Genomic DNA, 26358 nt, shown 5'->3' with positions numbered 1-26358 from the left:
TTTTAGGAAGACAAGGTTTACTTTACATCTTTTTTTTTTCCTTTTAATATATTGGCTGTCTTATAGTTAGAACTTCTGGCGGTTTCTGCGACCCTCAGCTTTGGCTAGGTCCTTGGCAATGGCTTGGATCATTTGCTCCGTCGTTTCTTTTAAAGTGATGGCAGTCCTTAGGGCATAATCCAAAGCAGAATTTAAAATCTGTATGAGGAAAATCCAGATGTTTTGGTTAAATATATAGCAAATTTTTCTATTATATTTTATCAATACCCTTTTTCAAATGCTTTGTTTTAAATGTAGTTGGAATGAATGGTTGTTTTGGGTGAAGTTAGTTCAGTGTCTATGCCTGCAGTTTGGTTTCCAAGGAAACCAGCCAAGTATAGAATATACTGTCAGAGCTAATAGATAGAGGTTTGGGCAGAGACATTATTGATAAGCTTGCACCCAGGAGGTCAGGCTGAATTGGGCCCTCAAAGAAGTTTAAGAGGCACAGGAGGAGAAAAAACAGGTCAAAGGAAAATATCCAAATAATAAATATAACTCAGGAGCCTGGTAGAGAAAGTACAAATCTAAAAATGAGCCTGGGGACCAGCATTAGTAATGAGAAAATTCCAGGTTTTATTGGAATAATCAGAAGTGGTTAGAGAGCTAGCTGTGGGGAATGCACCTAGAGAGTTTGTTTAGAAAATCTGAAAGCCCCACACAGATGTAGCATATTGCCAAGGAAAATGCCAACAACAAAACCTCCAGTTCAATAAACAGCTATAAGTGATGATCATGGGAAAAGTCATGGGGATACAACAATGGATCATAGAATTTATTGCTGGAGATTATATTATCAGACTCACTTTGTAGAAAAGAAAACTGAGATTCTGAAAAAATTAAATGACACACTCAGATGGCATTTCTGTCCAAAATCTATTGGCATTGCTTTGGATCACTGAACCACTGAGAACCAAGCCTTTCATAGTTGATCATCTCACATTCTTGCTGTTGTTGTATACAATGTATTCCTGGTTCTGCTTTGTTCACTCAGCATCAATTCATATAAATCTTTCCAGGCCTCTCTAAAATCAGCTTGTTTATCATTTTTATAGAACAATAATATTCCATTATCTTCATATACTATAAGTTGTTCAGCCATTCCCCAATTGAGGGTCATCTATTCATTTTCCAATTCTTTGCTCCCACAAAAAGAGCAGCTACAAACATTTTTGCACATGTGGATCCTTTTCTCTCCCTTATGATTTCCTTGGGATATAGATCCAGTAATGGCAATGCTGGATCAAAGAGAAGTTTTATAGCCCTTTGGGCATGGTTCCAGATTGCTCTCCAGAACGGTTGGAGCAGTTCACACCAACTTCACTAACAACGCATCAGTGTCCCAGTTTTCCCATATTCCTTCCAACATTTATCATTATCTTTTCCTGTCATAGCCAATCTGAGAGGTATAAAGTGGTACCTCAGAGTTGTTTTAATTTGCAATTCTTTATTCAATCGTGATTTAAAGCATTTTTTTCATATAACTATAAATGGCTTTAATTTCATCATCTGAAAATTGTCTGTTCATATCCTTTGACCACTTATCAATTGGGGAATAACTTGTATTCTTATAAATTCTTTACACACACACACACTTTGTACATTTCCTGTGCTTGCTTGCTTTTTTTATTAAAACTTTTTATTTACAAAACATATACATGAGTAATTTTTCAACACTAATTCTTCCAAAACATTTTTTTCCAAATTTTCCCCTCCTCCTCCCCACTCCCTCCCCTAGATGGCAGGTAGTCCAATACATCTTTATATATTTTGGAAATGAGACCTTTATCAGAAACACTGGCTGTAAAGATTTTTTCCTAGCTTTGTACTTCCCTCTTAATCTTGTTTTTGCTGGGTTTGTTTGTGCAAAAACTTTTTAATTTAATGTAATCAAAGTTGTCCATTGTGCCTTTCATAATGTTCTCTAGTTCTTCTTTGGTCATAAATGCCTCCCTTCTCCAAAGATCTAATAGATAAATTATCCCTTGTTCTCCTAATTTGTTAATGGTATCAACTTTATGCCCAAATCGCGTATCCATTTTGACCTTAATTTGGTATGGGGTATGAGATGTAGGTCTATGCCGAGTTTCTGACATGTTATTTTCAAATTTTCTCAAAAATTTTGGTTAAATACTGAGTTCTTATTCCAGAAGGTAGAGTTTGGGGGGTTATCAAATGCTTGATTTCTATAGGCCTTGATTATTGTGTCATATCTAATCTATTCCACTGACCCCCCACTCATTTCTTAGCCAGTACCAAATGGTTTTGATGACTGCTGCTTTATAATATAGTTTTAGCTTTGGTACTGCTAAGCCTCTATCTTTTGTAATTTTTTTCATTAATTCCCTTGATAGTCTTGATGTTATGTTCTTCCAGATGAATTTTGTTATTATTTTTCTAGTTTTATAAAATAATGTTTTGGCAGTTTGATTGGTATGGCACTGGACAAGCAGAGTACTTTAAAATGTTAACTCATTTTACCTTTACAATCATCCTGGCAAGTGCTAGCTATTTCTTCATTTTACAGATAAAGAAACTGAGGCAGAGAAAGATTAACTTGCTCATCATCATACAATTGGTTAGGGCAAAGTTTGAACTTGGCTTCCTTACTCCAGGTCTAGCACTCTATTGTGCCATCGTCTTGCCAAGAATTAGGAGTTTTTATTAATTTTGATAGACAATGGGAAGCTATTGAAGGTTTCTGAGTAAAGGAGGGACATGATCTGAGTAATGTAGATATCTAGGCAATGGTATAGTATATTGGTTAGATAGCACAAAAAAAAAAAAAAAAAAAAAAACACGAAGCAGGAAGAATTTAGGAAACTAGAAGAGCTGACGGCTTGAATGACTGTGGCTGTAGTAGAAATGAAGAAGGACTAGCTTCCAGTGATATATCCCAGAGGTAAAAAGGTACATTAGGATGTGACAAAATCCCTGAAGGAAAGTTGGTTTAGGGCTAATTCCAACAACTATGTGACTGATTGCTGCAAGCAATTTTACCTCCCTTTAAATTCACCAGTTTGTTAACAGTTCTAAGCAGCAGAGCATTTTCTGTTCCTTCACACACTGGGCTAGAAATTAAAAGTTTGATTTTCCCTGCACTTAAAGGACAAAAGCAACGAGCTGGGAGGACACTTGGGTGTTCTCATAAAATCCTCACCTCAGAATCATTTCTCTTGATGTTTTGGATGCTGTGCAGAGTTTTGCTTCCAGAAATCCTACATGAGTGGTAATGGGGAGAGTTTGCAATTTGATCACAGATGCCTGGGCAAGATTTGGAAGACATAAGATTTCTTCTGGAAAAGAAATGCACATGACAGATACCACTGAAATCAATTTCTCTCCAGAATCACCCCCCCTCCCTTATTGCTTTCCAGCTTGGTGAGGTGCTCCAGTGGTTGCCCAGATTCTCTTGCTCTTGAATTCTGTTATGGTTCATCCCAACCCAGACTTCTAAAATTTACTTTCCTCCAGGACTGCTTGCCTCTAAGACTCTAAAGAGATCTTTTAATATTCATGTTGATTCCTTCCATCCACTGTCTATTCACAAAACTAAGAGAAAGAACCTGCCAACTATAGTTACTCCAAGTTAATATAGTGTAGTGATTGAGAGTCAGGGGGAGTTGGAGAGAAGTGGCTGGCACTAGTAATTAAACAAATCTCTTCACATCTCTATGTTAGTGGATTCCCCAGGACTCTTGACACTCTCTGGGTGGACCTCTCCCTGCCATGGCTGGGCTCTATATGCAACAGGCCCAGGCAGCTGCCTACAGCATGTGAATTGAAGCTACAAAGATCTATCTATCTATCCCTGTATTTCCCTCTCCATTCCTTATCTCTGGCCTGCCACCTGTAATTCCTGTGTAAACTGAAATCCTCATCATCTGAAGTGTTTTTTATTTAAACAACAGAAGGAAGAAAAAGTATTATTGCCTAAGATGCCTCTATCTAATAGCTAACATTAATTTTTAAAAATTTCTTAATAGTATTTTATTTTTCCATTCACCATTCAGCTTTGCAAAATCTTGTATTCCAATATTTTCTTCCTCTGTTCCCTCCTTCCCTTCCCCAAGATAGCAAAAAATCTGATATAAATTAAACATGTGCAGTTCTTCTAAATGTATTTCCATATTCCTTCTGCTGCACAAGAAAAATAAGATCAAAAAGGGAAAAAAATATGAGAGAAAAAACCACACAAACAAACAACAACAAAAAAGAGGTGAAAATGTTATACTTTGAGCCACACTCAGTCTCCATAGTTCTTTTGCTGGATGCAGATGGTACTTTTCATCTCAAGCAATAGCTAACATATATAAAGCACTTTAAAGGTTCACAAAGTACTTTCCTCATTTGATCCTGATGACAATCTTGGTGCTTATAACCCCCATTTTATAGAAGAGAAAACTGAAATTAAGGAACTTGCTTAGAATCACACAGCTCTTACATTTCAAACTCAGGTGTTTCCAGCTTGGATTCTATCCACTTCACCATTTAGCTGTCAAATGAGAACTACTTCTCTCCTTAATTCATTAGCTCAATGAAGTTTTAATGAGTTTTATCACATGTCAGAAAGGCACTATCTGAAAGGCACACCCCATCATTAAGAAAATAAGTTGGGTTCTATCAATAAAAAGTTATTTTAAAAAAAAAGAAAATAAGTTATATTATCTCTATCTTCATATTCTTTAGATCAGTTTTAAGTCCACAGGAACATGGAAATATTACGCCTTGGATAGATTGGAAAAGGAAATGGCAAACCATTCCAGTACTTTTGCCTAAAAACTCCCACTGACAGTATGGTCCATGGGGTCACAAAGAGTAGGATCTGAATGAACAGCAACAATTAATAGCAAAGTACAAACTGAAGTAGGCTCAGCTCCAGGTTGCAAAGTGTCTTCCAGTCAGTCAGTCAACAAATGTTTATTATGGCCATCTCCAGTTGTCCTGATCTATATGATATATCACTGATATCTCTGAAAAGGAAAGTGAGGCAGGTGGCCTTACCCAGCTCTCCCTCACTTATATATCATGCTATCACCTCCCTGATGCTATAATTCTTTTTGAAAATGAATAAACAGGACAAACAACAATTATGTGCATACTATGTACTAGTGCTAAATTCTGGGGACACAAAAGAAGACAAAAGACAGTCTCTGATCCAAGAAGCTCACCGCCCATCATAACTAACACCTTACTTATGCAGAAGCTTCTTCTTGTGTCAAAGCTGCACAAATAATAATAATGATAATAATAATGTCTCTTGTCCCATTTTCTAATTCTTTAAACTTGTTGAAACAGTAAAGATTTCTGAACTTTAAAAAGGCTATCCATGTCCTCTTTAACGATAGTCAAAAAGGGGCAACTAGTAGATAGAGCACTGGCCTTGAAGTCAGGAGGACTTGTGTTCAAATCTGCCTTTGGACATTTAACACTTACTAGCAGTGTGATCCTGGGCAAGTCACTTAACCCCAACTGCCTCGTAAAACAACCCAAAACACATAATGATAACCAAAGACATCTGAGAAGTTTCTAGTTTCTTCTGGTTTCTATACTATTAATTTCTTTTTTATCACTGATGTTCACAATAATTCTTTTTTTTGGCTAAACTCTAAGAATTCATCCTCTCCTATAAAACCACAATCCCTACAGATATTATAAGTCTAAAATATCACTTACTTCTCAGCAAGGATCATTTCATCTTGACTTTGAGAGTATTTAGTAGTAATTCTCAGGGGTTGGTATTTCTTCTGTTGGGAACAGACTGAAAAAATGCCTGAGATTAGGTTCAGAGTAGCAATAATAAATAATACTCAATAAGAAGCTTTCCCTGAGGTTTAAATTCTGGAAAGAAATACTTTCAAAAAGTTTCTCCACCACTGACAATGACAATTACATTGGTTCACAGGACAATGGGAGTTGGGCAACCACAGAAGAAAATATAGAAAGGGATAGAAAGAAGGAAAGACCATCTTTGTGTAAGACACTGTATTATGTGCTAGAGATACAAGGATAAAATGAAGTAGTCTCTGCCTTCAAGTGGATTACATTCTAATTGGGGGAGGGGGAGAAAGGGAAATATACAAGATAATTTGAGGTGGGCTTTGAGAAAAGGCTTCCTGTAAGAGACAGTACCCATGTTTAGCTCTTGGGAAAAGGTAAGAATTCTAAGACATGGAAGTGAGGAAGAATTCAAAAAGACAGAGGAAAAGACAGCCTCTGCAAGTGGAAGAAAACAAGAAAGGAAAAGAGTAAGGGCAGCCACATGCACAGTGCATAGAGCACAGGTTCTGAATTCAGGAAAACTTGTGTTCAAATCCAATACTAGACACTTAATAGCTGCATAACCCTGGGCAAGTCATTTAACTATAATTGCCTCCAAAAAAGAAACTTTAAGAAATGAAATGTCAAACTCAGAAAATAGTAAATCTGTCTGGAATGAAGAATTTTGTAAAGAAAAGTGATGTGGTGCAAAAATGTTTGTGGCAGCCCTTTTTGTAGTGGCAAGAAATTGGAAACTGAGTGGATGTTCATCAGTTGGAGAATGGCTGAATAAATTGTGGTATATGAATATTATGGAATATTATTGTTCTGTAAGAAATGATCAGGAGGATGATTTCAGAAAGGCCTGGAGAGACTTACATGAACTGATACTAAGTGAAATAAGCAGAACCAGGAGATCATTATACACGACAACAAGAAGACTATACGATGATCAATTCTGATGGACGTGGCTCTCTTCAACAGTGAAATAATTCAAACCAATTCCAATTGCTCAGTGGTGAAGAGAGCCATCTACACCGAGAAAGGATTGCCGGAATTGAGGGTGGATTACAACATAGCATTTTCTCTCTTTCTGTTGTTTGCTTGCATTTTGTTTTGCTTCTCTTTTTTTCTTGTGCAACATGATAATTGTATAAATATGTATGCATATATTGGATTTAACATGCATTTCTACTATGTTTAACATATATTGGACTACTTGCCATCTAGAGGAAGGGATGGCAGAAGGGGGGAAATTGGAACACAAGAGTTTTTCAAGGGCTAATGTTGGGCATATGCCCATGCATATGTTTTGAAAAATAAAAAGCTTTAATTAAAAAAAAGTAAATGACTTTAAAAAAAAGAAAAGAAAAGTGATGTGAAAGAATAGACTGGACAGAAGAAGTTCTGGAGGGTTTTATTATGGAGGCAGTGAGGAGTCATTGAGATTTCTTGAGCAAAAGAATGACATGGTCAGAATTTTATTAATTTAGGAAGATTATTTTGTTAACTATTTTGAGATGGGAGAGATGAAAGACTGGAAATAGAAAGAAAAATTAGAAGGCTATTGTAGTAGTTCAGGGAAAATGATAGGAGGAGTTATGGAGAGGAAAAAAGATGAGGTAAGTAGTTGGAAAGACCAGTCATCAGCTGTGTCTTCTTGGGCCCTACTATCTTCACTCTTCTTCCTTCATCTCTCTATCTTCTTTCTCTCTTTAGCCTCTCCACCCACTCCTTGTCAGAAGGATCCCATTTAATAAATAGGGTAAGTTTACTTCCAATACAGAAGCACCAGACAGGAGAAGGAGAGAGAAAACAGCAAATCATGCTACTCTTCCAGGTTCAGCTAACAGCAATAATAAGATTGGCAAAGGCAAATAGTCTCCCTCATTATCTTGACCAATGTACTTACTATGTGTCAGGTATTGTGCTAAGCACTGGGAATATAAAGAAAGATAAAAAAAAAAGTCTCAGCCTTCTAGGAAATTACATTCTAATGTGGGCAACGACAAGCAAATAATCATACATACAAGATGCGTTATTCAGTGTCAATGAAAGGTAATCTCAAAGGAAAGGGACTAGCACTAGTAGGTGTGTGGAGTAGAGATAAAGTGAAGAACTTCCAAGAATGTTTAAACTCCTTTCCTGAATTTTAGTTTCTCTAGGTCTCTGTGACCTGCATAAGTATGTTGAGTATTAGCCAATATTCACTTAGATTTTAGATATATGTATTTAACCTAAAATGATGACATTTATCACTGTTCAAGTTATCAATGTTTAGTCAATTAGTTGCCTGATGTATGGTTCCTCCCGGAACCAGGTAATCTGCTGTTTTTGGCACAAATAACATCCAATTAAGGAGGGAGGGCACCTATCCCTTAATGTTCTCCAACCCATGATGTAATCCTTTGTAACTAAAACCTATAGAAACGGTATATCTTTCCCTAGTTCTTTAGCCCTTCTATTGTGAGCTCTCTCTCTTTCCCTCCTCACAGTGGAATTGCTCATTCTCATAAGAATTTATTAATTATTAAGTTGTTTAACTTTTTCTGCTTTTTACTTCGAGAAGTCTCTGAGTGGTCATTTTTGGATAGGATTTTCTATCCCTCACATAAGGAACAGGAAAGACCTTTTGCAGGAGATCAGACTTGAGTTGAGAACAGCATTTTTCCCCCCACCCCTTTTCCACACTACCTCAATAAAGTTGAGATCTTTACCCAATGTCCCAGTATCATTAACACGATACAGGCAGAACTAAATGACACTAATATTGACATTTCTATGATAAATGAAACCTGGAAATGAGAGGAAGTTGGAGCTAAGTGGAAGGATGACTCACTGGTCCTTTTAGGAGAGGCAAATGGACGAGTTGGCTGAGTTGGTGTTATAGCACACTCAAAAATAATGAGAAGTGTATTTTCATGGGAGATGTGATCAGCACATTTTGCAATATTTGTGATGTGCATAAGCAGAAATAATGTCATGAAGCTAACTACCACTTACATACATTATCTGTTGCACAGGATGAAAACATAGAGGAAGTCTTCAAATAACTTGGCTGATAAAATCTTTCAATATATACTTAATGCTTGATAACTTCAGTGTGATGATGAATATACTAAAGAATGGTGATAATTATGTTGGAAAATATGATAAGAAGAGAGAAACTAAAGGCTTAGAGACTTCATAAACTTCACACTTTTATGTCATGAATAACTTAAGAAGAATCAGAATCTATTAAGATATAGTGAGCAATATAAAAATGAAATCATAATACCCTGATAGGAAGTAAATTAACCACAGAATAAGTGAATTGGAGAATTGGAAAGGACCTTTAGGTTTGTGCAGATCCTTTGACATATCTATTGGAGGAATGGATATTAGTCATATATACTTACTAATTGGTTATGTATCTTAGATATTAAAGCATTGTTACAAAAATTTGATATAAAGATTTTCTCCCCCATTTGACATTTTCCCTTTTAATCCTAGATTTTTTGTCTTTTCATAAGCTTTTCAATTTCATGTAAGCAAGATTAAGGGCAGTATCCTCTGGCTCAGAGGATAGAAGATAGAACATTGGACCTGGAATTGAAATGAACTTTGTAATGTAGCTTATATTCTGGAAGTGCTATTTCCCATACTTCTTTTCATCATTTTCCTAGATATTCAAGGTATTTTGTTTTTCCAAATGAATTTTGATATTTTATCAAGTTCTATAAAGTATGTCTTTGTCAATTTGATTGATATAACTTAGAAAGTTTAAATTAATTTGATGGTATTGTCATTTTTATTATATTGGCACTTAATATTCCTCCAGCCATTTATGTTGTTCTTTATTTCTTTAACAAGCACTTTGTAATTGAATCTATAAAAACATTCCTTGTGCTTTAGTAATCGATCTTCACACTCTTTGGAATAGACTGTTTCATTCCCTTGCAGATGGGTGTACTAAATAGTCTTGTATTATTTGAATTTTCTCCCCTTTATATTTGAAGATCTTTTTCTTGGTCACTTGTTGTTTCTTAATTGAATTGGTAAATTTAACCACTATTATTTTTCTTGAAGTTTGTAGCCTTGGGTTTGTTTGATGTTTTATTTCATTTTTTCTGGAAGTGATCCATGAATTTTTCAATTAGTATTTCATTTCCAGCATTCAGAAGTTCTATGTAGTTTTCTTGTATTATTTCTTGCATTATGGTGTTAAGATTTTTCAACTTGTATTTTTTCTGGGAGACATTATCTTTTAACTGTCTCTATGCATCCAATCTTCAATAACATGATGTTTTGCTTATAGAAAGCATATTTGCTTTGAGTGTTGTTGTTTTTTCTTTTCTTCTTCTAGATTATCTTCACTTCAGAATATCTATATTCCCAAATAATTGTTTGTTCTCTTTTGTTTCTTTGGTGAGACTTGTAGATTCAATTTTTTTCTATTCTTTCTTATGCTCTTCTATTTTTAAAAAAATTATTCTTGCCATGCAGTCCATACTCTCTGATCTTATCATTCTAATCTCTCTTTAAATGATTCAGGAACAGAATATTGTAGTTCCAAGTTCCCTTCAAATTCCATAGTCTTTTTGGTCTCATTAAGTATCTCTTTACTTATCCTGAGAATTATTAGCCACTTTTGTTCACATGCTACCTGTATGACCCTGTTCACATGCTACCTGTATGACCCTGTTCACATGCTACCTGTATGACCCTTGCCAAGTTACTTCATCTTTCCATGTCTCAGGACATTCTTTGAGACTAAAAATTGCAGGGAAGATATTGAATCCCAGTAATTCTCTACACCAATAAAATTTCAGGTCTTGTTCATTTTCACTGCAAACCCGATTCTCTCTGACAGAGAAAACTGAAACAAAAATGAGAATTGAACAGCTTTATCTTTTCTTGCCAGTTTTTATCTTTCCATCCCTTCCAAGAAGTGCTATAATATCTGGCTTTTCTTTCTCTGAGAAGAGAAATTATTATAATATTATAATAATTATATAAATTATATTGAGAAATATAGTTTTTAAAATATCACTTTGTTGTTCTTACTTTTCCTCCCAGCACTAGCTTTTTCTAAGCATTAGCATTAATGACACTATATTTACAAGTTATATTTATATTCATCCTTTGTTAACTGTCCTTACTCCCACTTGTACACATGTCTTTTTAGCATCTAAGTTGGTTAGTGAATTCTCTTTGAGTCCTTTCAGTCTCTTCAGACATCTTCAATTTTTTTCTCTTTACTAGAATTGTTTCCTTTTATGTATTCAAAATTTCATTCTTGAGCATCCTTCATCTCTCCTGAACAGACTTTCCTCATAGAATTTTTGAACTTGAGATCCTACCTCTTTTTCCTTTTAACCTCTTGAAATCTGCTTTCCCCAAATCTAGCATGTATGCCAGACTACTATGACAGAAGTGTAAACTGGACACATTCTGTGCAAGTTGCTGCAAAATTGATTTTGCTCTCCATATGATTTATATTTCAGTCTTTTTTTTGGTAACTACTTGTCAGTCAACTAACATTTATTGAGTGTATATAATATGGCAAGCACTGCCCTGAACGCTAGAAATACAAATATAAGCTGAAACTCTAATCCTGTCCTTAAGAAGCTGATATTCTAATGGGAAGAAAATAACATATGAAAGGAAACCAAAAATGTTGGGTTTGGAATTGGAAGCAAACCCAATTTGCTGACTTGGGGGTGCTCTTCTATTTATGGCCTGAGGGCACTTTCAATGTTTGGATTCTGGGTCTGATGTAAGCTTTTGAAATGAAGAACCAGGGCATGACAGAAAACCTGAGTTGAGCCTGGAGAAGAATAATTATGGGAATTTACAGCCTAACCAAGCAGGTTTTTCTCCATACAAGAAGTAGCATAAAAGATATCACCAAAAAAATATGGGTGCTTAGAAAAGAAGGCAGACCAGAAGTAGAGATTACAGATACTAAGGGTTCTTTGTGACCTTGAAATGTAAGAATTTGGAGAGGACCACCATTAAGTAGATTCTGTTAAGGACATGGGAGACTATGGCTAAAAATCACATAGGAATAGAAGATAAGATGGTAGAGATCTACACTGATGAGAGTGCTCACTTGATAAAGTCACAGATCAATGGAAGAAATATTCAGGCATTTCTATAAGAGGAAAGTTCTTATTTTCATCTTTCTCTCTTCCTTTGTCACTTTTATTATTTGATCCATTTTTAGCTCTCCTTTCCCCTTCCTTTTCCCCTCCTTTTTCTTAGGGCAACTCCCTTCAAATTCCATAACACCCATCCACTGAGTATAATAAAATATTTGTCCCATTACTACAAAAAGCACCTTATAAATTATCACTGGTGGTCATGTTCTATGCCTGCTCTGTTACAAGCAGCAAATCCCATATCAGGTACATTTCATTATCCAGCTTAAACTGCAAATGTCTATTTGTCAAGAAAGGATTTTTCATAAAAGGACTCTATTTCTCAGGATCTAAATCCAACTTTCCCAAATAATTAAGTATTTGTCCATCTCCAGAAGACCATAATAAATCTAATAGGTTCTATTTTAAAAGGTCCAGATCAGTTGAATTGAGGCAGGCCATCCAAATCAAGTACTTTGTTTGTTTTTGCTGAGACAATTGGGATTAAGTGACTTGCCCAGGATCACACAGCTAGGAAGCATTAAGTATCTGAGATCAGATTTGAACTCAGGTCCTCCTGATTTCAGGGCTGGTGATCTATCCACTGTGCCACTTAGCTGCCCCCAAATCAAATATTTTTACTAAAACAGAAAAAAGCCCCACAAATATTAAAATACTTAGTTGCAGCTAAGAATGGAATGACTTGCTTAAATGACCTTTACATTTAGTAGTGATGAATGGGTGACTCACCAGGCTTGTTTTTCTCAGATCTCTTTGAATGTTGATTTTTCGGATGTTCAGCAAGATTTTCATCCCATTTTTGGTGTGTAGCTACTGAGCAAAAAGTCATATACCTAGTTCAGTCATGATAATTAGTGAGAGATTAAATTTCAATTTAAGTTTTTCTCCTCCATGGAATAGTCTAATGAACATACCTTAGAAGGGTTTTTAACTTTTTTTTATGACATGGACTCTTCCTGCCCTACCTCTTGGCAATTTAGTGAAAGCTGTGAACTCTTTCTCAGAATAATATAAATTACATAATATAAAATACAATATAAATGGTTTTATATTGAAATTGAAATTATATTGAAATTCAGTTATCCAAATATCATGGGTTAAGTTTGAGAGCACCTAACCCAAATTAAGTTATTCACTTGGTGGTGTTTCTGACTATAGGATTCTACCAAAAGTATCATTTGAAATTAGAAATCAGTACCAACACTACAAGCATTAACTCTGGGGTTAGAGCCAGTTGGCAAACTGATCGTAGAGTAGTGCCCAATGTTTTGGATGTCTTGGTAACAAGATTTGGTGAGTTAAAACTTGGCAATTACAATGTCCCAAGCCAAAAAGCAAAAGCCATTGGGACCCTATGTCCCAACATTTTTGGAAAACTGAAAATAAAGCATTGCCACATACCTTTTCCTTTGTATTTAAAAAAAAAAAAAAAAAAAAGCCCTGTCACAATAGGCTGTAAGTTTTTTCCTGATTCTTGATTCATTGTGAAGTCTATCTTTAATTATACCATCAATTCAGGACATTCTTAAAGCCTCCAATACTCTTAAGCATGATAGGAATGAAACCTCCATACCTTTAGGACCTGTGATTTCTACCAGCATGGATACTCTCTTCACTGACACAGATTGAGACACTTTCATGATTTAGGAGATAACCTCTAAGAGTTTCTATGGCCACACATTAATTATCCTGTTTCCAATTTGGTGATGAGATTTCCCCAACTTAGGTGGGCTGGTCCTCCATATTGTCTGTATCCAGGTCTGAACTCAAAATACTCTCCGGCTCGGTAAGACTTCTCAAAGTAAGCGCCCCATTGACAAGGCCTTAAAGAATTCAGGTCATTTCCACCCCATGATGAGGCAAAAGAGCAGGACTTCAATGAAGGAATGATAATCAGATAGCAGGAATCCCAATAATGGTAAAATTCTGCCTTACATGTATGTTATGCTTTTAATTTTTGGAAGCATTTTCACATTAGCCATTCCTTTCACTCTACCAAGAGAAGCCCAGAAAGTATTTCCTGTCAGCTTGGGGTTTGGAGTCCATAACAGGTAGGTATAGTCCAAAGTCAATAAATATCCTCAGAGAATGGGACCAGAAGGGAGCTAAAAGGGAAGAGGAAGTTTTCCAAGGAGAAACAGTTTCTCTGTGATGTAAAATGTATCTCTCAGCACCTCATCTCTCTTGTCAGGCTCACTGATACAAAAAAGGTAACCTTTCAGGCCATCACAGTACTCACAAGCTGAAGTAAAACTTTCATTTCTGCTTAAAGAACAGAAGCGGATAAAGCCATCACATTCATTGAAGTTTAAAGGATTCTGACCCGTGCAGTTGTATTTATAATGGAATTCTGAAAACAGGAAATGAAGCATCTTTTAGGCTATTCTCACACCTATGCCCCCCATAAAAGCCCTAATGTTGGAAGTACTGAATCCATCTTACCTTTTTTCCGTGATTTGTGGCGTCTGTTCCTACAACTTAAACATTCATCAGCCTTTGCGGTATCTCGGGAGTCTGAAAATACACCATTTCCTGCATCTGTACCTTTAAAAATATAAAATAAAAGCTGGGGTACACAAGGGCCTCAGAGACTTATAGGTCAGAGGATAGGAAATCTGAGGCTCAGGTATACTACTTTTCTAACTCAGAGGCAGAATTTGAACTGCCTTAGTATCTCCAAAGCCAATGGTTCTATCCACCATACTATACTGACATCCTCACTGACATAATTTTTTATTGATATTAAAACTTTGGGAAGAGATTTCCTAATAGTAAGAGTTAAGAATTAAACATCAGAGATAAAAACTTTACAACTGTATCTTACTAAGGCAAAATGCCCATCAGCTGACTTATATGGTACAGAAAGGAGCAAACCAAAGCCTACTCATTTGAATTATCTACTGAACGTAAAGTAGAATACAGAATATGCTAGATGGTGCAGCAGAGTCAGGAAGACCTAGCCTCAGACACCCTGGGCATGTCATTTACTCTTGTTTGCTTCAGTTTCCTCATCTATAAAATGAGCTGGAGAAATAAATGGCAAAGCCCTCTACTATCCTAGCCCAGAAAATCCCTAATGGGATCTTAAAGAATCAGACTCACCTGAAATGACTGAGCAACAAAAACTGAACATGGAAAGAATTTTTTTAAGTTGTTGGATAATGTGAAGCTCTTAGATGTGTCATTTAGTGATTCTAAATAAAGTTTCATAAAAAATTTTCCCCTAAAACATATATGCCAGATTGAAATCAGTAGAACTAGTTTTATATACACACTGACTAGGTACAATGTGTTCCAAAAGTCTTAGTATAATTTAAGCTGCATTAAGACTTTTGGGACACCTGTATTTATAGAAGAAATGAAATAAAGGGAAAAGAGAAGAATGAAAATGAACAAAGGAGAGAGGAGGTAAACCTAGAGGAAAAGCAAAGGCAGCTAGGTGAGTGAATGTATTATCTTCTAAGGCTGTTGTGACAATAGAATGGAATGATAAGGTGTTATTAAGATGGAGGAAGAGAGGGGAGAACAAAGGAACTAGAAAAGGAAGAGAAGCAAAGCATTTTCATTGCTTATTTGTCATGTGTCTGAATCTGTTTTGTCAATAGCTGAGGCTTTAGGTTCAGATTCTACTTGTTTTTTGTAAATTTATTTCATGGTTTATAATTTTAAATGCACATATATGTCTCTAAGCCTCACTCTACTCTGTAAGTGTTATTTTTAAGCAGAACAGCCAGAAAACTGAAATACCACAACAAAAACATATGAAGTCTTAAAAAGAGTTCCACCATTCTGAGAAAAGCACAAATCACTATGCTGGGGGAATTTCTGCTTACAATAAGTGGAGTCAGACACATTAAGATTCATTGCTTTTTCTTGAATGATGACTGAAAAATTTCCGCATTTGGACTTTCTGGAGTCATTTTTTTTCTCCTTTTTTTGGTTCCTAAAAAAGTAGATAAAAGCCCACAGGGTTTTAGTAAACTGTTCATAATTATCAGAGGGAAAGTATTGGTCAAATTGTAAAAATTGCCTGTTTTGCTTTCCACGGCAAAAAGTGGAAAAGGAAAAAAGTAATTTTTGTATTTCTTCCCACTCTATCCCCAATGCAATAATTCAACAAGAAATTGTACACCATGCCATTTAATTTTCTAGAACAATATTTGTCATATATTTAAAACCCTCTACAACACTCCACAGAGGTAATAACATCACAGAAAAAAGGAAGGAGGAAGAGAGGAAAGGGAAAGAAAGAAAAGAAAAAAGAAAGAGGGGAAGGAAGGAAAGAAGGAGAGAGGGAGGGAGGGAAGGGAGGAAGGAAAGGAAGAAGGGAGGGAGGGAGGGAAATAGAGAGGAAGGGAGATAGGAAGGGAGATAGGGAGGGAGGGAGGGAGGGACAGAACGAAGAGAGGAAGGAAGGGAGATAGGGAAGGAGAGAAGGAAGGGAGAGAGGGAAAGGAGGAGAGAAGGAAGGAAGGAAAGAAGAAAGGAAGGAACGAAGGAACGAAGGAAGAAGACTATAAACAAACCAAGAATTTTAAAATTAGGATTTTCATTTTATATACTTTTAGGAATTAAAACTTGTATAGATTGAAGAATTGGCAGATCCACCAAGAATATGCAGACCCTCATGAACCATCAATTGGTTACAACTATAGACATTAATAAAAATAAAAAGATAATGACAAGGTGTGTTTTTTTAAAACTAGGTTAGAACTGGATTCCCAAGGATTTGGGAAGTAATTGTGTTTACTAATGATTTCAAAAAGCCACTAGAGGGCACTAGACAATAGAAGAAATCACATGTGAAAAAGTAACTGCTGATTTGGAACTATGCTCAAAAAGTTATCAAACTGTGCATACCCTTTGATCCAGCAGTGTTTCTACTGGGCTTATACCCCAAAGAGATACTAAAGAAGGGAAAGGTCCTGTATGTGCAAGAATGTTTGTGGCAGCCACTCTTTGTAGTGGCCAGAAACTGGAAACTGAATGGATGCTCATCAATGGAGAATGGCTGAATACATTGTGATATATGAATGTTATGGAATATTATTGTTTGGTAAGAAATGAACAACAGGAGGATTTCAGAAGGCCTGGAGAGACTTACACGAACTGATGCCGAGTGAAATGAGGAGGACCAGGAGATCATTATATACTTCAACAACACTACTATATAATGATCAATTCTGATGGACTTGGCCATCTTCAACAATGAGATAAACCAAATCAGTTCCAATAGAGCAGTGATGAATTGAACCAGCTACACCCGGCAAAAGAACTCTGGGAGATGACTATGAACTACTACATAGAATTCCCAATCCCTCTATTTTTGTCCACCTGCATTTTTGATTTCCTTCACAGGCTAATTGTATACAATTTCAGAGTCTGATTCTTTTTGTACAGCAAAATAACTGTTAGGACATGTATGCTTTAACATACTTAACATGTATTGGTCAACCTGCCATTGGGGGGAGGGGATGGGGGAAAGGAGGGGAAAAATTGGAACGAAGGGTTTGGCAATTGTCAATATTGTAAAATTATCCATGCATATATCTTGTAAATAAAAAGCTATAATAATAAAAAAATAAATTAACTGCTGTATCACTCTCAGTCCTACATGGAAAAATTAATAAGGTCTTGTTCTCACCCCAACTGTTTCCCAGGAATATTACTTAGTCCAACAGCTCCAGAGATGTAGAGCTCCTGTACACCCATTCCACACCATCCCCAGCCTTTCCTAAAGACCTTCTGTGGTTCCCTGGCCTGTCTGAGCAGACTAGATTGTTAACCATTTGGCGACTAAGGATGGGGTATCAAACTGTCAGATTTTTCCATTCTGCTTTGTGAATTGTTCTTAGCTTAACTGAGAAAAATCCCTTCAACACCTAACTCAAACTACCTTCTACATGAGGTCTTTCCCGATTCCCAATTGCAAATGGCCTTCCTTCCTGATTACCTTGTGCTTAACAACCCTATACTTATTCGAATTTATTCTCTTGATATTTATTTATTCTGTACATACTTATATATATTCTTCTTATTGTTGGTGTCAGTCTCTCCTATTAGCACTTAAAATTCTTGAAAATAGGAATTATTCCATTCTTTGCCACATAGAAAGTACTTAATAAAAATCTGTTAATTGATTAATTTATTGATTGGATTGGATTGCCTATAGAGGGAAGCATTGACAATGGAAGCACAAAAAATGGATGGATTGTGGGGCAAGAAGCTTGGGGATGGACTATAGAACTGACTTTGGAGAAGGAGTTGAAAACAGCCAATTAATCTGACATCTTAGGTCCCCTGCAACCTGGCCCAAACCTATTTTTATTTTAAGTCTATAAGTACCTTTTTGAGAAATGTTTTCCTTTTCCCCTCAATTCCTCTCTTTTCCTTTCCCTTTCTTTTTTATGCTAGAATCATTCCCCTCCCCCAAACATCCTATTCTCCAGCCACTTAATGTTCTATATAATAAAGAAAAACATTTGAGGAAAACAAACAGTGACCAGATCTCACTGCACTAGACCACATTTGAAATATGCAAGTCCCACCTTTTTATTCTGCCGAATAAGATGATAAAGAAAAGGGGATTAGGTAATGAGGAAGCCTCAGGAAGTGAAGGGGCTGAGGACAGAATTCCCTGGTCAGGCTGGATAATAAGGTAAGATGAGGCTGACATAGATCATCATTTGCCGTATTCTTTGGGCAATCCCCTCCCTGTAGGAAGAATTACTGTTCAATACCAGACCCTTTCTCTGCCCTCAAAAAATTCTTTCCTCCTGAGTCACTTGTTTTCATGCTCTTCATTCTCTGGCTCCACCTCCTTCCTTTTGGGCATTTGAACATACTCTTCTTAAAGGAGAAAAGGCTGGGAAACACTCAACTTTGAAATCATCAGAAAATCTCTCTCTCTTTCTGCGCCCTTTGAAACAAGTTAGGGCCAAAAATCCGACTCTTTCATTTTAACATCAAACATAATTTTCCTACTTAGGAAAATGAGATTTTTCAACATCAATAGGTAGTCTTTACTATCTACCATAATGTCAAGAATAGTGTTCTCTGATTATTCAAGTTCATTTCAGAAATAATGTTGGATAATGGAGTTTAGTTTATAGCCAGAAATTAACTTATAAATGTCTTGAAAACAGCATCATCAACATAGTTCACATTAGATCATATTCTACCAGACAAACGTAATCTTTTATGACTTTTATGCCTTAGCCTTATAAATTGAGTGACCACAGCTATAAAGATATAATCTTTATAGAGCTATTTTGACTATTGTTAAGTAATCCCTCCCAGACATGTTCACTAATTAATAGAGAAAAAAATATCAGCAACACAGCGATAAGAAATTAGGATTTAATTTGTAATAAGAAATTGAAGTCCAATGGTGGAGAGCTATTAATGATTAGGATTTGTCATTCTTATTAATCACATTTTTTGGAATGGGTTACTAAGGCAGACTGTAGAAATATACTAGACTTGAAGTGGATCAAACAATCAACCAAGTATTTACTAAGCATTTACTGTATGGCCAACCCCAGTGCCTGGCACTGGGAATATGAATACAATGAAAGAAATGATTCCCACTGGCAAGGGGCCCACATTTGAATGGGGTGGACAACAAGTACATATGCCCAATTAAATCTGTCCAGCACAAATACAAATGAACAAATACAAATATTTAGAAAGTAATGTATATAAGATACATCTTATATATACGATATAATATAAAATAGTCTGGGAGGGAAGATACTTGCTATTGAAGCAGGGAGTGGGTAGTGGGAGGGGAGAGTTTTATAAAAGGTCCCATGCAGAAGAATGTACCTGATGAAGCAGAGGTAAGAAGGAAGTGTTTTGAAATAGGCGGTAGTATTATATAGAAACCAAGAGAAAGCCAGTTGGGCTGGATTTCAAAGAACAGAATGGGATGAAAATGTCCACTGAGGCTGGAAAGACAGATTAGAGCCAGATTGTGCAAGCCTTAAGGCATAGAGAGCAGTGGACATGAAATTAGGAAGACTGAGTTTACACCCAGCCTCAGACACTGGTCATAAGACTGAGCAAGGCTCTATCTGCCTCAGTTTTCCCACCTGTAAAATGGAGATAATAATAGCACCTACTTCCCAGGGTTATTGTAAAGATAAAATGAGATACTATTTGTAAAGTGCTTTACAAACTTTAAAGTGCTATGCTAATGCCGGCTAATTAATGCTAATTAGTGCAGTGGTGGTGATGGTGATGATGATTTTGCTTTTAAAAGTCAAACACAGGAATTCACATCTCATGCCAGAGGAGATAAAAGTTCCTCGAGTTCAGTACATAGGGAAATCACATAGTTAGACCCATGCTTAAGGGAAATGACTTTGGCAACTCAATCTTTAATTCCAGTGCCTTCCCTCTTTTAATTATTTCCCATTCATCCTGTCTGTAGCTTGTTTTGTATGTATTTGTTTATATTGTTGTATGTAAGGGAGGTCTTAGACTGTAAAACCTTTGAGGTCAGGACTACCATTTGCTCTTTTTTGTGTCCCCAGTACCTAGCACAAACCGTGATGAGTAATCACTTAAAAATGTTTATTGATTGGCAGCAATATGGAGGATGGGCTGGAGTGGTGAGAGACCCAAACAGGGAGACTTGTGGCAGCAGGCAGCGGCTGCAATGATTCAGGTGTGAAGTGATAAACTAAGGAGATAGCTCTGGGAGAGGAGAAAAGAGGGTCATGTTCGAGAGACAATGTGAAGGCAGAAATGGCAAAATCTGGAAATGGATTGGACGTGGAGAATGAAGGAGAGGGAGAGTTTGGGACGATGCTGACGTTATGAACCGAGGAAAATGGAATGGAAGTGCCCTCAGCCAGAAGAAGGAAATCTTGGAGAAATGTATGGCCTGTAGAGAGAGGGGCAGATTCTAGTCTCTAGCCTCAACATTTATAATCTCATGACTATTTGCAAATGATTGCATTTGCCAAAGCATTGGTTATTCTGTTTGCAGAAGAAAGACAGTAACGTTCATAGTAGCTCACAGGGTTTTTGTGAGAAAAGCCTAAAACATTATAGTGATGGGGACTACTTGATTAGTACTTCTGGCCTTAATAAAGAAATACATTCATTAAAGTCCCATCTTTTCAGAATGGTTGAAATAAGGTTCAGTGGGAATGTAGGAGGGTACTTTCAATGTTATCTCCTGCTGAATGAATGAATATTCATTCAAAATGTGTTTTTGAAAAGTTAGAGTGAATAATTCAAAGTGACAGATTTTGATATTTTTGGTTGTTGAATTTGATTTTAGCTTTTAATGTCTATCCCTATCCCCCACTACACACACACACACACACACTCTCTCTCTCTCAGGTTAAAGATTAGAACTAACTTGAGATCTTTGTCCTTATCCTGGTCCTTCTTCAGTAATGGACACTCCGTGTGCTTGGAACTAGGAATTTGGAAAAGAAACAGTCACATAGTTCTCTGAATAGCAAATTAAAACATCAAAGAAAATCCAAAGTATATTTATAGATGTTAAAGAATATCTTCAAATAAATCTAAATCAAACAGGTCTCTTAAAACTGAATTAAAAAGATAGGGTGACTCAGTGAATAGATATTATTAGTACTAATATTCAAAAGTAGGGCTCAGCTGATTCCTGTCAAGTTGACTGGGAGTGAAGGACCACCCCAGATGACATATGTCTATTTTTAGCCCAATAACCACCTTACCACTTTTTAGAGGAAGTAACTCAGTACAAAGCTTGTGACAGCAACAGCCCATTCCAGGGTTGGAATGTTTTCTAACAGGATTCTTCAGTTTTTCAAACCTGGTCACCTGCCGTATCCCTGACCTTTCATTGGACAATTAAACTAAACTTTGGTATTAATCTATGATGCATCATTAATTAGGTTTGAGGAGGTGTGCCTTCCATGATGGAAGACCCACACAAACAAAAATGAACCCACACATTATAATAATTTGATTGCCCTAATACATATTTCTAGAATGACAACAGGAAAAACCTTAATTTAGAAATACAGAACCTTTCATTTTAAAATTACAGCCTCTGTCCCATATTCTCTCGGGAATCATCTCAATAACAGCCAGTGTCTTGACCCTTGTTTCACAGAAATGGGAAAAGAAAATGTGAAATATGATGTTCAAGGCCCTATGTTCAAATGGCTGAATTGAGAATAGAACTTCAGGCTTGACACCTTTGGATTTATTATATTTGCTATTGCACAACTCTCTCCTCTTTGATGATTCATGGGCCAAGCCCTTACCTTTCAGGGAGTTCATGATCAGAGTGCCAATCTTGCCTCAATACAGATTGCTTAATGGACTCCAAGCTTCCAGGATCATTGTCAGACTCCAGAGAAGAGAAGGCCCTCTGTACCCCAAAGCAAAATACATTGGTTTAAAGGACACTGACTCATTCCCATTGCTTCATGCTTTTTTTTTTTTTTTCTTCTTCTGAATAACCCTGACTCATTTGAATTCATAGGATCATGGGATTTGAAGTTGGGAGGCAACTTCAAGATCATCTAATACACCCCCCTAATTTTACAGCTGAAGAAACTGAGACCCAGAAATGTAAAGTGACTTGTTCAAGACCAATAGAGCTAAGCGGTACCTGATCTAAAATTATATTATAAAGCAGCAGTCACCAAAACCATTTGGTATTGGCTAAGAAATAGATTAGTGGATCAGTGGAAAAGGTTAGGTTCACAAGACAGAATAGTCAACTATAGCAATCTAGTGTTTGACAAACCCAAAGCCCCTAACTTCTGGGAAAAGAATTCATTATTTGATAAAAACTGCTGGGATAATTGGAAATTAGTATGGCAGAAATTAGGCATGGACCCACACTTAACACCATATACCAAGATAAGATCAAAATGGGTCCATGACCTAGGCATAAAGAACGAGAAAAAAAAAAAAAGACCAATAAAGCTAGGTAAATAGTCTGTAATTACTGAAAAATCGATGTGGAAGGAAAGAGAATAAGTACTTATAGCATGTTTAGTATGTGGCAGTCTTTGTACCGTGTGTTTACAGATGTTATCTTGTTTTATCCTTTCAAAAACCCCCGCAAGGTATGTGCTGTTTATTATCCTCTTTTTATAGGAGAGGAAACTGAGTCAGATTAAGGTTGTGATTTGCCTAGAATCATAGAATAAGTTCTGAGGCTAGATTTGAACTCAGGTTCCTAATTCTAGGTCCAGTTCTCTATCCATTGCACCATCTAGATATTCCAGTATGCTATCTTAATTCAAAATCATTCCAGCCTGAAAAGATATGGCAGGTAGGCTCTGCCATGTTTTAAATGGTCAAATCTACCACTTCACATTACAAATACAAGATTCTCTTGCACTAGAAACTCTGCATTTGACTTTTTTGGAAAAAAAGTCTCAGCAAGGTCAGGAACTTCCACTCAAGTCCAATTCTAATGTGTGATGATGGCATATTTTAAAATCAGCCGGAGTCAGTTCAAGTTAAGGGAAAATCTTCAATCTTTATTCTCTGTGGAGGGCAAGGGGGATTAGCAATGTGAGCAGACACAACAGGAACCCAGCCAGCAATCTCTCTCTCTCCGCCCCTCTGCCTCCACCCACCAAAATCATCATTTCCTATACAACACATCAGGACTTGCACAAAGAGTGAGCGGGGGCCATTCTTTCTCCAAGCTTATATATTAATAGAGTATGGTCCAATTACCATTTAGCCTCACATGCTTGGGACCTCAGTGCATCAACTCGAGCCTCAGCCCATTACACTAATGCTTTATGGGGGCACCCAGGGTAGGTCCTGTGTTCTTGAAAGTCAAACCAGCAGACCACAAACTCTTATAGGGTTTGTCCAACTCTTAAATTTTTAACTGTGAGCTTTGTGTCAGAATGAACCATGCTAGCTAAGCACAAAAATGTTTTTTTGCTAGAGTTCTGGCTGCCAGGTGATGATAAAAAAAAGTCCAACTCAAGAATTCACTAACACAGCAAAAGATGGACCAGTGACTTTTTCAATACCAATATTGCCTCCAAATACATGGTAATAACTATCTTTTCATCAATAAAACAAATGTTTTTTTAAATGCCCAGTAAGTGCTGAGCATTGGAGATGCAAAGAAAGGCAAAATCAATGCCTGATCTCAAGGAGTTCACGTTCTAATGAGAAGAGTTTGAGTTCTGTTAAAAGCTTATGGTAACTATGCTTGCCTATCCTGTATAACTTTTTACTGATGTCCTCCCTTCCACAGAGAGGATGGATACTACAGGGTATCCATTCAACATATTAGTGGCTTTTCTCAGATTTTTTTGAGTTCATGAGAATACTAATGGAGCACACAGGCTGGTTGTTGATTATCCCTCATTTGTGCCTTATGACCAATCTATCTTTTTTTTTTTTTAACTGATATGTTTTTTTGATGACATCCTTTAAACCACTTCTATCAAATTCTTTGTATGTTATGGTTTGCCGCTTGTTCATGACCACCATTTCCTTTCCACAGCTTTTTGAGTAATTTTCAATTTAAATTCTTCAGAGACTTTACCACTCCTTTGCCTGCAGCCATATAACATTACTGGAAGAATATTGGCATTAAAAATGGAGTCTTTAAAAAGAATTTTACAATTTCCCAAAGGAAATCCAATCTCCTGTTAAATCCTGGCCCCAGTAGATTATTGTCTACTCTCAGTGTCTGTCCAAGGTAGAGATACTAACAGAATTGCTATGAAATGGCACATCACAATCTATATAATAGATATTCTTTATCCATTTGATTTTTTTCCTTTGTCCAAATTTTTTGGAGTAATTATGACTGTCATCTGGTAACTTTTACAGTGTTCTAGGATTATTGCAATTGTCCAATATCACCCATAATGAGGATCATTTGGGACATAAATAACCAAGAGGACGTACCGGAATCCCCATTATCTTTATATACATGACATTACATAGTTAAATGCTATCATTTGGGGAGGTAGCTTGTATGGGACATACATTATTGTAAGGGAGTCTTGAAGCAATGCTTTACTTTATTTATAGTTGGCAAATTATAAACACAGTGATATCTAGTATTATCTATACTTTGGAAGCAAGCCTGGTACAGTAAAAAGAGAAATGGCTGAATGGAATGGCTGAAACTGTGTTCAAACCTTCCCTTCAGTGGTAGCTTTAGACAAGTTACTTAACCTCCCTGGGCCTCAGTTTCCTCATCTGGAAAACAAGGACGTAGGACTAGATAATCTTTGGGGTTCCTTTTAGTTCTAGATCTATCATCCTTTCAATCAGTTGTAAGGTAGTAAAGATACGTATGCAATAGAATATCTCTTGTAAAAATCTGTCAGGTGCCTTCTAATATCTTCATCCAAGATATCTTCAATGTATGTGTAGGTTATTCTCATAAGAATTTTATAGGAATGGGAAAATATACTTTACCTTTCTCTCTTTTTCATTCTTCTAACTTTGTATTCATTTGATTTTTATTCTTCAAAAAGGTAATGATCTGACTATACAGAGATGGCTAATTCAACAGTGATGCTCACTTTGAGTAACAAGTCACATCATATTTGTTAAAATAGAAACATTTTCCTTTTATTGTGATGTTATTCATTGTCTACTATCTCTCAGGTCTTTTCTCAAATAAAGTATTCATCATGTATAGGTGTGACACTTCTATGTAGTACATAAATGTTCAGTTTCTCCTAATCTTCATTTCAGAGTTGATTTTTCCCAAATATTTGTCACTGGGGCTCACTTGTACGCCCTTCAAATTGAAACTCCCCAATATCAAAACCTATTCAATTTTGAAGATCTTATCTGCTTTGTTGTTAGAATTTCTCTACCTTCTCATCTATGAGAGATGATGGTGTAAAATCTGAAATGATTTTCATGAGGGAGGGGTCTTTTTCCAAATATTGACCATTAGTACAGCAAAATGCTGTGACCAAAGGTGACCAAATATCCCATGGCACGATTATTTCTTGAACTTTCCACTGAACCACTTGCTTTCCTGACTTTAGAGTCCATCTGGAGAAAGATAAAAGAAGTACAATTTGTTTAAGGCTCTTCTAATTATTTCACCTACAATGAGGTTGATGATAGTAGCTGCCATGTCTTTGGGGAGATGAACAGAAAGCCATACTTCAGATGGAGATAACAGCCTATCCATTCCTATCTTGTGACTCTTGTCCATGTCTTCCATACAGAGGAGGATCCACAGAATGTGCCAAAGGCTCTCTCTCTCCGAAATGGCTAGAAGAGACTTTCTCCCAAGGATAGAAGAGACTTCCAATTATCTACTTGCCATTTCTTGCTCTTCCCAAATGACCAACTGTTCATCTTCTTTTCCTATCAAACAATTCTCTAATGACATCCTTTACTCCTTTTCATCTGTATGACTTCTTGTTCTTTATGTAGTGTTTACATC

The 26358-nt window shown here is 36.4% G+C and overlaps 1 protein-coding gene across 1 annotated transcript in view; it reads right to left on the bottom strand.

Moving 5' to 3' along the window:
- AKNAD1 (AKNA domain containing 1) overlaps positions 1-26358 on the bottom strand; it is a 46592-nt gene continuing 20234 nt past the window's right edge. Inside the window, exons 9-17 of the mRNA XM_051993176.1 lie at positions 22214-22320; positions 21316-21375; positions 15776-15885; positions 14385-14486; positions 14182-14292; positions 12672-12755; positions 5716-5800; positions 3200-3335; positions 1-198 (exon numbers count right to left, since the gene is read on the bottom strand). Coding sequence (XP_051849136.1) covers positions 67-198; positions 3200-3335; positions 5716-5800; positions 12672-12755; positions 14182-14292; positions 14385-14486; positions 15776-15885; positions 21316-21375; positions 22214-22320 — 927 coding nt within the window. The 3' untranslated portion in view covers positions 1-66. The remainder of the gene's footprint in view (positions 199-3199; positions 3336-5715; positions 5801-12671; positions 12756-14181; positions 14293-14384; positions 14487-15775; positions 15886-21315; positions 21376-22213; positions 22321-26358) is intronic.

This window comes from Antechinus flavipes, chromosome 4, assembly GCF_016432865.1.
Source record: "Antechinus flavipes isolate AdamAnt ecotype Samford, QLD, Australia chromosome 4, AdamAnt_v2, whole genome shotgun sequence".
Classification (NCBI taxonomy): domain Eukaryota; kingdom Metazoa; phylum Chordata; class Mammalia; order Dasyuromorphia; family Dasyuridae; genus Antechinus; species Antechinus flavipes.
The sequence above is the reverse complement of the archived record's forward strand: the minus strand, read 5'-3'. Positions and strand labels throughout refer to the sequence as shown.